A 17,203-nucleotide genomic window follows, 5' to 3' on the forward strand; every position below is an offset into this window, starting at 1 on the left:
TGCAATTATTATTGTTTTGCATCGGCACAAGCGATTCCATACTCTTATTTGTTGGAAGGGAACATAGCAATCATCGCGGCAATGACAACATTGATTATTTCTATTGGCTGATTTTTATATAACCGGATTGGAAGTTTTCAGTAATTTCGTGATGGGGGATGCAAACCTATTAGTACAATTATATACACTCGGTATTGGACTTATTTACACTGAGTGGTAACGAGACCACTTTATGGGGGATCGGAAGAGACTCTTAATTCCAAATATAAATATATATACAGTACAGAGCAAAAGTTTGGACGCACCTTCTCATTTAAAGATTTTTCTGTATTTTCATGACTATGAAAATTGTACATTCACACTGAAGGCATCAAAACTATGAATTACCACATGTGGAATTATATACTTAACAAAAAAGTGTGAAACAACTGAAAATATGTCTTATATTCTAGGTTCTTCAAAGTAGCCACCTTTTGCTTTGATGACTGCTTTGCACACTCTTGGCATTCTCTTGATGAGCTTCAAGAGGTAGTCACCAGAAATGGTTTTCACTTCACAGGTGTGCCCTGTCAGGTTTAATAAGTGGGATTTCTTGCCTTATAAATGGGGTTGGGACCATCAGTTGTGTTGTGCAGAAGTCAGGTGGATACACAGCTGATAGTCCTACTGAATAGACTGTTAGAATTTGTATTATGGCAAGAAAAAAGCAGCTAAGTAAAGAAAAACGAGTGGCCATCATTACTTTAAGAAATGAAGGTCAGTCAGTCCGAAAAATTGGGCAAACTTTGAAAGTGTCCCCAAGTGCATTTGCAAAAACCATCAAGAGCTACAAAGAAACTGGCTTACATGAGGACCGCCCCAGGAAAGGAAGACCAAGAGTCACCTCTGCTTCTCAGGATAAGTTTATCCGAGTCACCAGCCTCAGAAATCGCAGGTTGACAGCAGCTCAGATTAGAGACCAGGTCAATGCCACACAGAGTTCTAGCAGCAGACACATCTCTACAACAACTGTTAAGAGGTGACTTTGTGCAGCAGGCCTTCATGGTAAAATAGCTGCTAGGAGACCACTGCTAAGGACAGGCAACAAGCAGAAGAGACTTGTTTGGGCTAAAGAACACAAGGAATGGACATTAGACCAGTGGAAATCTGTGCTTTGGTCTGATGAGTCCAAATTTGAGATCTTTGGTTCCAACCACCGTGTCTTTGTGCGACGCAGAAAAGGTGAACGGATGGACTCTACATGCCTGGTTCCCACCGTGAAGCATGGAGGAGGAGGTGTGATGGTGTGGGGGTGCTTTGCTGGTGACACTGTTGGGGATTTATTCAAAATTGAAGGCATACTGAACCAACATGGCTACCACAGCATCTTGCAGCGACATGCTATTCCATCCGGTTTGGACCATCATTTATTTTTCAACAGGACAATGACCCCAAACACACCTCCAGGCTGTGTAAGGGCTATTTGACCAAGAAATAGAGTGATGGGGGGCTACGCCAGATGACCTGGCCTCCACAGTCACCAGACCTGAACCCAATCGAGATGGTTTGGGGTGAGCTGGACCGCAGAGTGAAGGCAAAAGGGCCAACAAGTGCTAAGCATCTCTGGGAACTCCTTCAAGATTGTTGGAAGACCATTTCCGGTGACTACCTCTTGAAGCTCATCAAGAGAATGCCAAGAGTGTGCAAAGCAGTCATCAAAGCAAAAAGGTGGCTACTTTGAAGAACCTAGAATATAAGACATATTTTCAGTTGTTTCACACTTTTTTGTTAAGTATATAATTCCACATGTGTTAATTCATAGTTTTGATGCCTTCAGTGTGAATGTACAATTTTCATAGTCATGAAAATACAGAAAAATCTTTAAATGAGAAGGTGTGTCCAAACTTTTGGTCTGTACTGTACAATGGTGTGAAAAAGTGTTTGCCCCCTTCCTGATTTCTTATTCTTTTGCATGTTTGTTGCACTTAAATGTTTCAGATCACAGAACAAATGTAAATATTAGACAGAGATAATACAAGTAACCACAAAATGCAGTTTATAACTCTTTCACCCCCGAGCCTGTTTTCACCTTCCTGACCGGGCCAATTTTTTAAATTCTGACCAGTGTCACTTTATGGGGTAATAACTCTGGATCCTGGTGATTCTGAGACTATTTGTTTGTTTGTTGTTTTTTTTTACAATAAAATTTACAAAACCTTTTTTTTTATGGACCACATCACATTTGAAGTGACTTTGAGGGGGTCTGTATGACAAAAAATATGCAAAAGTGACACCATTCTAAAATCTGCACCCCTCAAGGTTCTCAAAATCACATTTAAGAAGTTTATTAACCCTTTAGGTCCTACACAGGAATTAATAGAATGTGGAAGGAAAAAATGAACATTTAACTTTTTTTCACAAAAAATTTACTTTAGACACAATTTTTTACAAAGGTAACAGGAAAAAATGGACCCCAAAATTTATTGAGAAATTTCTCCTGAGTACACCGATACCCAATATGTGAAGGAAAACTACTGTTTGGGTGCATGGGAGGACTCTGAAGAGAAGGAGTGTCGTTTTGGAACGCAGTCTTTGATGGAATGGTCTGCGGGTGTCATGTCCCATTTGGAGAGCCCCTGATGTGCCTAAACAGTGGAAACCCCCACTCAAGTGACCGCATTTTGGAAACTAGACCCCTCAAGGAATTTATCTAGACTTCTGGTGAGCAACTTGAACAGGTGCTTGACTGAATTTTACAACGTTGATCTGTGAAAATGAAAAAATATATTTTTCAAACAAAAATGTTGTTTTAGCCCCAAATTTTTTCATTTTCACAAGAATAGCAGGAGAAAATGGACCTTAAAACTTGTGCAATTTCTCCTGAGTACGCCAATACCCCATATTTGGTCAAAAACAACTTTTGATGCACAGTGCAAAGCTCAGGAGGGAATAAGTGCCATTTTGGAGTTCAGATTTTGCTGGACTGATTTAAGGGTGCCATGACCCATTATGAGAGCCGCAAAGGTGCCAGAACAGCAGAACCCCCCCCCCCATAAGTGACCCCATTTTACAAACTACACCTGAATGAATTCATCTAGGGGTGCAGTGATCATATTGACACCACAGGTGGGTTACAGCATTTTATACCATTGGGCAGTGAAGAAAAAATAATTACATTTTTACCACCAAAATGTTGTTTTAGCCCCAGCTTTTACATTTTCACACTGGGAATGGGTAAAAATGGCACCAAAATTTGTCCCACAATTTCTGCTGATTGTAGACATACCCCATATGTGGCTGTATAGTACTGATTAGCCATATGGCGAGACTCTGCAGGGACAGAGCACTATTGGCCTGCTAGAGCGCAGATTTTCCTAGAATAGTTTGCGGACTCCATAGACAGAGCCCCTAAATGCTAGAAGAACAGAATCCCACCTCAAGTGGACCCCATTTTGGAAATTATACCCCTTTGTGAATTTATCTATTGGTGTAGTGACGATTTTGACTCCATGGATGTTTTCCAGAAACAGGCAGCAGTAGATGTTACTGAGTGAAAATTGCAAACTGCCGTTGTAGTGACCAGGGCGTTGTAGTGACCAGGGCGTTGTAGTGACCGATACGTTATGCCCAGCTCATGCTTCTGGAGACATGCACCTGTAAATTAGGCAGGCTCTCATTGCTACAGAAATGTCAAACTTGTGGACGCTAACTGCGGTTTAGTCACACTGTGGGGCTCAGAAAGGAGGGGGACATTTGGATTTGGGAGCGCAGAATTTGCTGAATTTGTTTTGGGCGGCAAGGGCCATAATGCTTTTCCAGAGCGTTTGTACTACCAGTAACGTGGAAGCCTGACGGACCTGAGTGGGGGATTTGCTTTTTTGTGTGGATTGAGTTGAAGCTTTTATTGGGAGCATTTTATATAACATTTTGGATCACATTTATCCTGCGCTTTACGCTGATCACTTATATCGGCGTTTTCTCCGAGTGATGAAAACCTCGAGGTATCCAATCACTATATTGAGTTACTCTGGACTCCGTCTGGCCTCTGTCCAGCAGTGTCCTTCTTTTCAGAGATGCACAAAAATGTGGCAGACCGCGCTTTCATGCACGCCTAAAAAGACGGACGCTGCCGGATCACAGCTCTTACGGAGTTGTCATAAATAAAATTAAAACCAAGTCTGATTCAGAAATGACGCCACTCTTGTCAGTAGGCTGTGACCGGTATTGCAGCTCAGTCTCATTCATTGGAATGGAGATGAGCTGCAGTTAGCATATAATTCGACTCCGCTACCTTTGCGTATTGCGCGACATTTCCAGCTTTCTGTTGGATGAATATATTTATAAATGTCACTGCTGTTCTCCCTTCCTCCGCAGGCCGCTGGGGCGGTGCGACCATTGGTGTCCACGGTTATCGCTCCTTCCGCAGACTTCTGCTTAGACCACTCCCTGGACCGGGCGAAGCACAGAGCCAGTGAAATGCCGCAAGCCTTTCTGTTTGATGTCATCTATAAAGCGTATCTTCAGGTGAGCGCTTATTATCTGACCTCCGCCAATGCTTTTCCCGTATATTTCCGGGTGACATCTTGCGGTATCTTATACTCTGCTCACAGCCAGAGCTGCATTCATAATTCTACCGGCTTCCTGTTAGCGGAGTGCTTTGCATTGTGGGTGTTCAGAATAAAGTGGTGGGTCGCGTGCGGGTCTGCAGAGTACCGATATACTATTCACTTTTTGTAAGGGCTGCAAACTGTATGTTGACGGCTGTGCGATGTGATCGAAAGGTGCCGATGGAAGCCCATAGCTGGGCTTCATAGGAGGCCGTGATTTTCACTATATACTACGGCAATGCTGGACATACAACAAGCGATCAAATGATCACTTGTTCAAGTTCCCTATGGGGACTAAAAAATGATGGTAAGATGTAAAAAAAAAAAAAAAAAAAAAAAAAAAAAAAGTTTTAAAGTAAATAAATAAATAAATAAATAATTCCTTAAATAAAATATCCCCTATTTTCCCCAGTTCAAAAATCAAGACTTTTCTGATACATGTAATATACATATTTGGTATCACTGCATCCGTTAACATAGTATCTATTTAAAATATATAAAATTGAAAAAAATAATTATAAATATAAAATATAATAATAATAATAAAAAAAGTCCTTTATAGGTACCCATCAGTTAAAAAAAAGTTATGGGTCTCAGAAAATAGCGACCGAAACCAAATATTATTTTGTTTAACAAAGTTCTGAATTTTTTTTTAAGGCATTAAAATAATAATAATTTATTTATTATTATTAATAATAATAATAATAATATTATTATAACACATTTGGTATCGCTGCAATCATCCTGATCTGTAGAATCTTTTTGTTTAGATAATTTTATCGCATAACGAACACAGTAAAAACAAAACCTAAAAAACAATGGCAGAAATGCGTTTGTCTTTTTTTTTTCACCATTTCACCTCATTTGGAATTTTTTATTCCCCTGTTTTTTTTTTGTTTTTTTTCAGTACATTAAATGGTGAAATGAATGGTGTCATTCAAAACTACAACAAGCCCTCGTACGGCGGCGATGTCGCCTGGAGAATAAAAACTTATGGCTCTTGAAAAAAGGGGAGAGAACAAAAAAAATGAAAATGCTAAAACTAAAATTGGCCACGGCGGGAAGGGGTTAATACAGATGTTGGGTTTTATGATCGCCCCTGTAAACTCCAGGAATGTAACTTTACGTTTTATGTGTCGGGTCGTTCTGCAGTTTTGAATAGGAGTCTTGGAGACAGAACTTTTACATAGCGCTATTAAAAAGAGTGCAAATAAATAACCCCCTGGAGTGGGGACAGGGGCCGAGTACATGAGCATGCTCTTCCCTGACCTCACCCACTTAACATCCTTTTTTTAAAGGAATAATCATCTATATCAATGTTCACAAATAGATAAGAGAAAGGTGTAGATATTGATGGTGATTTGACCCCATAGAAGAGAACTAGTGCTACTGCCTCAGTGTCTAGTCCAGTGCCAAGACCGATCCCTGGTGGTCCAGAGGTAAATGATACTTGCTCACGGCCATCCCGATCCAGTGCATGATAAATACCAGTGATATTGTCAACGCACAGTGTAGGTAAGACAAAGTGCAACACGAATGGATGAGGGGAAGAGTGCCCAGACACTAGGGAAAGGGGGAGTGGAGACCTCTAGGCTGATCTGATATCACCCTGTCTCCACTATTGTCCCTATATTGATTCTTCCCCAATCGCCGAACAGGATACCGAAGCCTTGTATATCCCTAGAGCTAGGCCCTGGATAGAGAAGGGGAGATGAGCACTAGTCAGTCCCCACTATAAACTAAAGACAACAAGGGAGACAAACACAGGGGGGAGAAACTTAGCTTGAGCGGACACCAGAGAGATAACACCAAACGTCCTCCAAAGCACCAGAGTGGAAGTAAGCCAGCTGCGATAGCTCCAAGCCTTCACAAGGTAACATGTGAATATCGCTGGCACCTCCCTGCAACAAACTGAAAGTTTTTAAACATCCAGGGCAGGGTGTCAAACAGAGCAGGAGGGAGGTAGTCACTGGGTCCTAAAGTAAGACAGATTTAAGAAGGTGTCTGTAATGCCAAACGAAGTGACCTTCTGCAACCAGCTGTTCCGTTACATCTGACACACCTGTGACAGATATTGCCAAAGCTATCCGTACACCATACCCTACCAAAATTTTAAAGGGGTCGCCCAATCCTAAAATAGTGATGACCTACGCTTTAGGACAGGTCATTAATCTCAGATCGGTGGTGGTCGGACACTCTGCACCTCCATGGATCAGCCATTACCAGGTCCCATGGTGCCCGCATGTACGGGGTGCATAGAGCCAGAACACCGCAGCTCAGTACACCATGTAGTGGTCATTCTCAGGTACTGCAGCTCTGTTTCCTGGAGCTCTGGCTCCATACACCCTGGACATCCAGCAGCCATCTGTGAGGGAGGACACATGATACACCCCCACCAATCTAATATTGATGAAGGTAGGTCATCCATAACCCTTTATCTTCCCATGATGGGAAATTTAAGTTCCACCCCATAGACAAGCAAAAATACCTCCCCCTCCATAGCCGTAACACCCCCCCCTACCCAAAAAAAATAAATAAAGACGTTAACTTTTAAGCAGGGTTTGCAAAGTTCAGTTCTTTTATGGTTCATTTAGGGAAACCAAAAATCCCACCCTTGGCACCCTTTCGCGACCTAAATGTGCGTGACAGATGAGGTCACCCATAGAAGGTGTCTGTCAAAAAGTTCAGATTTTTTTGTTGGGTCCTTGTTTCGGTGCAGTGCTTGAATGTCGAAGCCAAGACCAGACCGAATGATCTCTGCAGCGAGCGATCAGTGCATGTCAAATATGAGAGTTTGAAAGGGTTTTTATGACGGCCCCATGAGTTCCTCTTTAACCAGAACAGCCCTCATATATCCTGAGTATTTACTTTGTCTGTTAAAGTGGTTGCACACTTTGTATAATCCGTTTTTGTTAACGGACTGTCTGAAAATTTCACGATGGCAAACTGTCCTGCTGTCAAATTAGGCGATCGCCGAGATCAGCTGTAATCTGCTAGAGACTCGAGCAGCAAGTGATAAATTATTCTATAGCACCACCACTGGTGGAATTAAGTATGACAAATAGCTTCTCTAAAATCAATGGGCTGTTTACGTAAATGCATGGAAGTGTCGGGTCTTCCAGAAGTGACAGACGCTCCTTTTTTTTTTTTTTTAGCTGTTCTCTGATCTAGCTTATTGTTTAAGATCATGAATGACAGACCCCCGTTCTCTATTAATTGATTATGGGTTGAGTAACTTGCTGATTGTTGGTGGTTCCATCCTGAGAACAGTGCTGTTGGGGGGGCAGTCGAACATGTGCACCTGTTCTCCATCCATTGCCAATGGGACTGCCAGTGATGGGACCACCAGCAATCATCAAGTTAGGAGAAGGATTAGTGTTTTTCTTTTCCGTTGCCGAAATCTCCAGTGTTATTTAAGGACAGGCGCGATCTCCCGTATAATCTCCTCCGTGATACATCTGGTTCTGGTACAGGGAAAACGGTCACGGTGACATTAAGCCATTTACACTGTACCAACAGGGACACGGAACCAGTTAAGAAATGGCTGAGGTCGCAACGAAAATATCTAATTCAATTGTCTGCTAGAAATGGCAGGCTTCTGACTTCAAAGGGGGGGAAATAGGGGGCATTATTGTAATGAGGAGTATTAAAGGGAAATCTCACATCCACATCGTCTACAAAAAAGAAAGTCACTTTCCTTTTTGATCTTCCCGAATCCTGATGTTTTCTGACATCTCCCGGTATAATTGAAAACTTTTATTCTTGGGATGAGTCACATTCGTGTACTCGAAATCTGGACCGAAAAAAGTTTTGTTGCTTTGGTTGAGAACTTCAGAAATTACTTTTAACACTTTAATGAGTCTTTTAATCCTACTGTCTGAGGAAGTAGAATGTAAGTCCATTGCACAGTGACATCGTAGGTTGTAGTGGTTTTTGGGCCCCCCCTCCATGAGTGAAAATCCAAATGGGGGTGTATTTCTCACCTCTCTGAACACCAGCACTTCTCCTCTCTCCTGTTTGATCTTGCCAGAGATCTTTCTGCTTCCGATGACATTGCCACGACAGGTTAAAAACAGAAGATTCAGCTGAGAACTCTTAAAGGGTTAACTTATCCAATTGATAGATGATAAATGTATAATCGATGAAGGTCCGAATGCTGAGACCAACACCAATCTATAAAATGAGGCACAAATTCCCCTGCTTCAAAGATATGTTAGTGAGCATGTGCGACCATCACTTCTATAGACAGTGAATGGAGAAGTGGTCGCACATGCTCACTACCACTCCATCGAAACTGAGGACTTTTGAACCTCCATTCTCATGATTGGTGGAGGTCTCAGCTATCATACACTTATGCATGCATAAAAGGTACGTTCTAGCTCAGATAGTTTGTGTTTTATTCCTACGTGGACCTTATCCTTATCTCTGGATTCTGCCTTCGTCCCACTCTTCTTTTTATTTTGCCTCATATTAATAGTCCAACTTGCCATTTAGGACCATACCTTGGCTTTCTTTTCTCCTTTATCTCTCCTTTTGCTCTTGGAGTTCTTAGCAAGCTACATATCGCCAACTGGTCCCTATTCTGTAGACCTCGAATATGGTACCGAATATTTCTTCTTGTAGAGTTTGTGTGAAGTTCAGCGCAATTCTTTAGCCTCCAAGGATCCCTGGATTGTGGATCAATATCCCTAATTAGGAATTTACATACTGTAGGAGTCCCAGTGGTCTGACCCCCCAGCGATCATGCCCAACCTCAACATTGAAATTGCAACACCAAGAAGGAAAAGTTGTGGAATTATGGAAATCCCAGGATGGATAGTCTTGTTACTGATCTGCGAATGATGAAAAAAGGGAAAGAATTTTTCTTACAAACATCTGGATTTATTCACTATTTCTTGTGGCGAAGGGCCAGAACAATGGTCCCTCCTGCAGATGTTCCTTTCCACTGCTCTCAAAGGCAATTAAGTCGCAGAGCAAGATGGCAACGGAGGTTGGAGTGGACGTTGGTCCCCTTCAGCGATGAGTGATGCTTTTGTCTTAGATGTGATGATAGTCGGAGATTGGTTTGGAGACCATAAGGCAACGTCACACCGGTCCTACTCCCGGGATTATGTTGTGTGTACAGTAGCTGGACCCTTATTGTCTTCATCCAAGTGCACTATCAGCTCGGTGTTGCATTGATTTGGTGGTGGAAACGGTGGTGCAGCGATTTTCCCAATGTGTCCCAGGAACTGGCTTCCAAAATAACAACGCCAGGCCGCATGTTGCTTGTGCTCATGTGAGCAGCCTGCAAGCATAAACGTGCTCCTATTGCTGCAGCGTCTCCGGACTTGTCTCCCATTGAGCACATCTGAGATATCATTGGTCGAATTACACAGCAGCTGCCAACAGCGGATCTTGATGATTTTTGGCAGAACCTTTCTCAGACGACCATTAATGATCTCAGTGATAGCAGTCGAGGCTGGAAGTTCAGAAGTTGGGGTAAAAAAGATGGATTGAGCCTATGATGCGTGAATATGGAAGTGGATCTATTAGCTTGCACCTGTATACTCCTGGTTTTCTGTTTGGTCAGTCTTTGATAGATGCATGATTATGGTCTGTCGAGAGGAGTAATATACGATACGATACAATATCGTATGTGTCCACAAATAATACAAATTAAAGGGGTTGTCCCATCTGAGACCTTTATCAACAATCAATAGAATATTTCATGAATGTGCAACAGATGTGGTCCCCACCACTGACCATTTTCGAAGCACCTGTAGAAATAAATCGAGAGCCACCTATCTATTCCACGAGAGCATGTCTCGCATCTATAAATGTCCTGATGACATCCTATAAATGTCCCAGATTGGACAATCCCCTTTAACCAATGTCAAGTTGCTTACTCCAGTCTTTGGAAAATATATTCTAATTAAAAAAAAAATTGTTTATAAATAGTCATTTCAATAAAATTGATAAAAAAAATCAAATTCAATTTTTTTTTAAAAAATATCTGGTCTGGATGGAAGAATTGGAAAATAGGGCCGAGTTTGACCTTTTTATGTCAAACGGGTCTGGAATTGACCCTTTGAAGTGTGTAACATGTAGACGATTCATCTCGGACTCGACCGTCTAAGTGTGTTCAATGAATGGACAATTGTCATAGTTTTTTTTTTTTTTAAGCTGGACTCCTCGGCCACAATCCCAATAACCTCCAAGTTCTCCTCATCAGACTCTTGCTCTTTCTTGTCTTCCTGCCTGACAATGTTAGGAGACTGTTTGTTTTGTCTAATCGGATACAGACTGCATTCCATAGGTTATAAAGTCCGGAAAAACAGTAGTGTCTGAAAAACCTGATTTTCATTTCAGATATGCTAATTGGGAGCTTCCTCCCTATTTGTCCCTTGAGATAAATTGACCCTGAACATCTGATATTTAGTTGCTTTTTTTTTTTTTCTTTTTTATGCTATATTTAATTTTAATTTCAGAGGTATTTAAAAAAAAAAAAAAAAAAAAAAAAAAAAGTTTTAATAATAATTCTTTCATTCCCATCTTATCCCAAGAAATGTACAAAACAAAACGTTCGGATCCTATAAAAATTCAGGATAATCTAATTCTATTGTAAAAGTAGTGAACAAAAAAAAAAAAATCAAGAATCAAAAAAATTGTAGCATATTTGTTAACTTCTCTGAATTATTTAACTGGATATAATTCGTTTTCCACCCTTTTTAAACATTTTTTTTTTTTTTATTTTGTTCCTAACTATTAAGTGTTTTTTTTTTTTCTTTTTTTTTTTCCCTAATTACTTGCGGTACTTCTCAAAGGTGTAGAAAATTCCAATTCATCTTCACAAAGTTTGCTTCCACAAGGAGGAAAGTGATACTTTTCATAGTTTTAAAATTCAATTTGTTTATGAATCAAAATGGGTAATTACTTATACTAAAGTTAGACACTATAGACTTAAGAGAAGAGGAGTTCTTCTAGTTTCACAAATAATATACGTTTTCATGAATCAGTCTTCAAAGATCGGGGCATTCAAAGTTCAGTACATTTTTGTAAAAGCTTTCCCGTTGCTCCTTCGAGTACAATACCACCTTCCTCCTTCTTGACACGAGGCCTACTCGGAAGTAGTGAATCCCAAAAAGACGTCTCTTTCAGGTGGATTCCGCCTGGAACCCTCCTGAAAAAAGCGCTAAAAATATGGTAAAAAGAATGACCATAATTCGCCTCAATTTCAAAACAACATTGCTGTCCATATGTTCGGCCTTCGGTAGCTTCTTTTAACCAACCGATTCAGTCTTCAAAAGACGCAAAGTGGCTAAAAGAAGTGACCGGTCGATCCTTCTGGTGGCATCAGTTTGGAAGCCTCCACAATCTTATATATATGAAAAAAACAAAAATGACGCAAAAGCGATGCTAAAGTTGTCAAAGAAGATACTTCAAGGAAAACACTGTCGGGATTTTCCTGAAGAGTCTTCTGCTTCAAAAATGATGCGTGTATGATGGCGTCTAAAAGATGCCATGTGCACATACCCTAAGATTGTAACGGACTTGGTGTGTAACCCTTTTGCGTAGGTGTCTTTGACTCACGGTACATATGTTCTCAGTTACGAGGCGGAGATGTGACGTGTGGTCAGACTAGCAGGGCTGACGGAGTTTGTTCAATATGGTGGTCAAGTAGGTGGCAGACAACAAATAGGTTCAGGGTACAAACCAAGTCATTGTAGAGTCGCAAACTTTATGAACCTATAGTTTAGTGGAATGATGGAGAATCCTTTAGGAGTCGTGGGTCAGCAGAACTTTGGACAGTATTGGCAATTTTGGCATGTGCAGGCTCTTCAAGACAGAGGGAGTGAGGCCACATTTTATAACCTAAAAGGGAAAGCAGCCTCGAAAAGAGAAGGAAACCAACGGGAACTAAGCCACTTTCATTAAAACGCAGTCAGGGAGCAGGGAGACTTATCCCACCCATGGGTTGGCGAACATTGCCATCCGATACAGCAGCAGCCAGTAAGCATGACATGTGTTCATGAGAGTCTCAACTTAGTGATTGGCCAGAAAGTCCCAAATCACGGAGGTCAAACTGTTCCAACTCACTTTCTTCTTATTGTCAGTAGAACCCTTCTTTAACCGTTGCCAGTGACTTCTCAATGGTAAAGTTTTGAAGGCACTTTGATGGCTGCTGACTCCCTATCTAGATTTGAAGCAAATTGTTTCATATGGCCCAATTTAATGTGCTGCGATGGCATCAGATCCTTCTAGAGGTCAAACAATGGCTTCTCACACTTGATGTCTCCCCCCTACGTGCCAGCTCTTTTGTTACTATAACCTTTCCTAGAAGCCACCGCAGCGCGTTCCATGTGTGTCTCTCTCTGCCTCTCTCTCTTTCTGCTCTTCCTCCTCCTTTTCCTTTCCAGAAACATCAATAGACAGGTGTAACCTATCTGTCTTGTAATGAGGACTGATTTTAGTTTTTTTTTTTAATGAATGAGGAGTTCTGGAGGCCGGGGGGGGGGGGAGAAGTGGCTCATAAATGGAGAAAATAATTTTTTTTATTAAAAAATAAAACTATACACCATTTTTTTTTTTTTTTTACATATTTGATTAAAACTATACTTTCAGAACTTTTTTTAATATGACATACAGGATATTTACAGTATATTTATAACTTATACTTTTTAAGAATGTTAATTTTTTTTTATGTTTAAATAGTGATTTAATTGTTCAACCATTTCTTTCCCCTCCATTTTTCTTGATATTTTTGCGCTAGTATTTATTCAAGTTTGTTAATACTACAGGCACTTTTTTTTTTGTCCTGGCTGTTTTTGTCTTTTTAGAGGCACAATAATAATCAGGCTCGATCATTTCCAGATCACTCATCATATTTTGTTCCACAAAACCTACATTTCCGTATTTCCATTGTGAGAGATACATAAACCGGAACACTGGATGTTATAGGGTTCGTGTTTTCTTTTTTTTCTCTTGAGTGTCTGCTGCTCGCAATGAGAATGGGACAAGGCCGGGCTTGCTGATAGAAAGGAGAATCGTGAGGCTTGTACTTATGTAAACCCAAAGGGATTTAAAACAAAATTATGCCGGAAAAAGAAAATAAATTTGACTTTTTTGTGTGTTCTCTTTTCTTAGGGAGGAAAATAAAATAATAAAGTCCCGGTAAGAAGAGGAAGATTTATAGCTTATCCTTTAATTAAATATTTATCCAAAAATTACTGTAAATTATAGTCTAATTTTTTCCTGTTGGTATCATGGTTCAGGAAGTAGAAATTTCAAAGGAATATTAATTGTATAGTTGTCTTAGGTGGTAGATGCTTTACCAGCCCTATTTGGGATAGGAGTATATGTAGGAACGGCCATAAAAGTTCATGACCAAATATTGTGCCCTAATTGTTCAAATCAAGCCAGACATGTCACTGGAAGCAAAGATCACCAAGCTACGACTTGTCTACTTTCGACACCTTATATGAAGAGAGCGATCACTGGAGAAGGACATCATGGTCGGAAGGAATAAGGCAAAGAGGAAGACCAGCAACTCGATGGCTTCTTGATATTATCAAGATAAAGGCGGAGAAGACTCTGGTTGACCTACCTAGGCTTACACCAGATCCATCTTCCTACAGATCTTTCATCCATCAAGTCGCCATGGCTTGAGATCGAGCCATCTTCCTACAGATCTTTCATCCATCAAGTCGCCATGGCTTGAGATCGAGCCATCTTCCTACAGATCTTTAATCCATCAAGTCTCCATGGCTTGAGATCGAGCCATCTTCCTACAGATCTTTCATCCATCAAGTCGCCATGGCTTGAGATCGAGCCATCTTCCTACAGATCTTTCATCCATCAAGTCGCCATGGCTTGAGATCCAGCCATCTTCCTACAGATCTTTAATCCATCAAGTCTCCATGGCTTGAGATCGAGCCATCTTCCTACAGATCTTTCATCCATCAAGTCGCCATGGCTTGAGATCGAGCCATCTTCCTACAGATCTTTCATCCATCAAGTCGCCATGGCTTGAGATCGAGCCATCTTCCTACAGATCTTTCATCCATCAAGTCGCCATGGCTTGAGATCGAGCCATCTTCCTACAGATCTTTCATCCATCAAGTCGCCATGGCTTGAGATCGAGCCATCTTCCTACAGATCTTTCATCCATCAAGTCGCCATGGCTTGAGATCGGCTGTTAAATAATAATAATAAAAATTGTTCAATATACTTGGGAACTTTCTAGAGTAAGGGAGGACATCCCGTAATTGTCAGAAAATCTCTAGGGTCCACCTTACCTGCCTGAAACCTCCAGGAAATCAGCGATTTATCAGGAGGTTTCTTCATTCGCAATGCAAAGGTGGAGACTATTTTGGAGGCTTGTGGGGTGAGAGGCGTCACTTCTAAGGCTCCTCCGCCCATGATGGAACGCAGAAATAAGTTCTGCCAACTCCTGCTCTGCTCAGATCATGGGAATTAGTGAAGGGCAGAAGATAAAGCAGTGAGTTACCGGTAAATCTGCAGAGGATAAACCCTTGAATCGTCCCTGACTGTTTGGAAAGCTGCTGCTACCATAGTGCAACATTCGCTTTGGCCGGCCCGGCCAGTCCATCTGTTGCACGATCAGCCATTCATTGATGGTTTTCTGCGGCTTCCTACAGCTGGTGTACCTGGAAGCCGGCTTAAACATTAACCCCTTTCCCCCACCCCCCCCCCGAGGTTCTTGCACACTTGATAACCACTGGTCATAGAGACCATGCACCAATCACAATATTCACCACCTTCAAAAAGGTCAATAAATAATAAAAAAAAATATTACGAGCCCGATTCATCAGTGCATTTTCAACAGTTTTTTTGGGTGTGGATACCTTTCAATCAGTGACCTTGTCATTTGCGACAAATTCATCAAATGATTTGCACCTTTTCTCAAGTTGTCTTTTTGTGGTTTAAGTTAGTTTTCTAATTTTTTATTAAGTCAATGTGGCTTTTCCAGATGTTTTAACCCTCATTCAGATGTCTGTGTTGCACGGATGTGTTTTTTTTCACGGATACTACACGTACCCATCATAATCTAGGGCGCTATTCACATGTCCGACAAGGGCCAATACCAGTCTATGGGTCCATGAAAAGCACGTGTACCATCCATGTTTACCATTGCAAAGTATTGGAGAAGCTTTGTAATTTATTTCCTTCTTTTTCCATCTATGAAAAACATTGATCACAATGATGGTAAAAATGGACCCACGGAAGCACAACACTGATGACACCGGTACAATTTTTTCATTGTGCCAGCTAAAAATGTTGCATTTTTTGTAACATTTTGTAAAACTTTTTCTACTTTTTAACTTTAAAAAGTCGCAAAAATGATCAGTGTTAGAAAAAAAAAATACAATTTTGGGCTTTGCAAAATTCATGAATGACCTGCGCCATTTTGATGAATTTGGCTCAAAAAGAAAACCTCCAAAGAAAACCACAAGTCAAAAAAGAAAAGGGACTTCATAAAAAAAACAAAACCCATAAATGATGATTTGGACCCAAAGTAAATATATGCCATATATTATGCCAAAAACTAAAAGGATAGTCCAGTGTAGTCCAGTTTTCACAAACTGTTAGGAGAAGGTGGAGAAACTTTATTTTTACTCGTGTGAGAAAAACTGATAACACTCGAACGGAGTTGGAACGGAGTTGGAACGGAGTTGGAACGGAGTTGGAACGAAGTTGGAACTGAGCTGGGACAAAATTTGGACCGAGCTGCGGAGTTAGGACGAAATTTGGACCGAGCTGGGACGAAACTGACCGAGCTGGGACGAAACTGACCGAGCTGGGACGAAACTGACCAAGCTGGGACGAAACTGACCAAGCTGGGACGAAACTGACCGAGCTGGGACGAAACTGACCGAGCTGGGACGAAACTGACCAAGCTGGGACGAAACTGACCTAGCTGGGACGAAACTCTGACCGAGCTGGGACGAAACTGACTGAGCTGAGACGAAATTCGGACTGAGCTGGAACCAAACTTAAGACTTGGATGTGAACGAGCCCCAAAGCTGGCAGTGATCCAGCCAGCATTAGAACAGTGCTTGTATGCTGTAAAGCAGGGGTGCACAACCTACGGGCTGCATGTGACCCAAGATACCATTTTGTGTTGCCGCCATTTATCTATCACTCCTATGTGTTTGAATAACTTTCATTAACTATGGGGATAGCTTCACTTATATGGTCATCTTGACTCTTTTCTTCTGCAATGCTGAATAGTAGAGCAGAGGACATGGTTGGTCTACAATAGTAGAAGTTCCAGAAATGGATCACTCACTCACTAGACTATGGCATATTTAATTATGTTGATATATACCTCTGATCAGAATAGTTCTCCAAAATTTTATGTTGTCCTTTTGAAGTGGCACAATCACAAAAATTGCCACTCTGACCAAAGAGTAAGCATTGCACTCCTTGCCTAGGAGACTGGCTGCCACTGATAGACTCCAGAGGTGGACGGTAATGTAGGAAACCAACAGTACTCACTAAAATAACAAATCCCTCCTTTCTTGAGAACATTAGATGATTTTTAATAACCGGTCACTTGCAGAGTTGCTTGTCCCATCTTGTTAACGGGTAAACTTACAGACAAGACACATAGC

General features: G+C 41.1%; 1 protein-coding gene across 3 annotated transcripts in view; it reads left to right on the forward strand.

Moving 5' to 3' along the window:
- Positions 1–17,203, forward strand: part of CRPPA (CDP-L-ribitol pyrophosphorylase A) — a 220,744-nt gene that overhangs the window by 38,422 nt on the left and 165,119 nt on the right. For 2 of the 3 annotated variants that reach the window (XM_073676466.1, XM_073676465.1), the window contains exon 3: positions 4,354–4,503. The exons of the other annotated variant lie outside the window; for it this stretch is intronic. In XM_073676466.1, coding sequence (XP_073532567.1) covers positions 4,354–4,503 — 150 coding nt within the window. The remainder of the gene's footprint in view (positions 1–4,353; positions 4,504–17,203) is intronic. 3 annotated transcript variants of the gene reach the window in all.

The sequence above is a fragment of the Phyllobates terribilis genome, unplaced genomic scaffold, assembly GCF_046119375.1.
Source record: "Phyllobates terribilis strain yellow unplaced genomic scaffold, ASM4611937v1 Scaffold_4__5_contigs__length_816908805, whole genome shotgun sequence".
NCBI classification, from domain to species: domain Eukaryota; kingdom Metazoa; phylum Chordata; class Amphibia; order Anura; family Dendrobatidae; genus Phyllobates; species Phyllobates terribilis.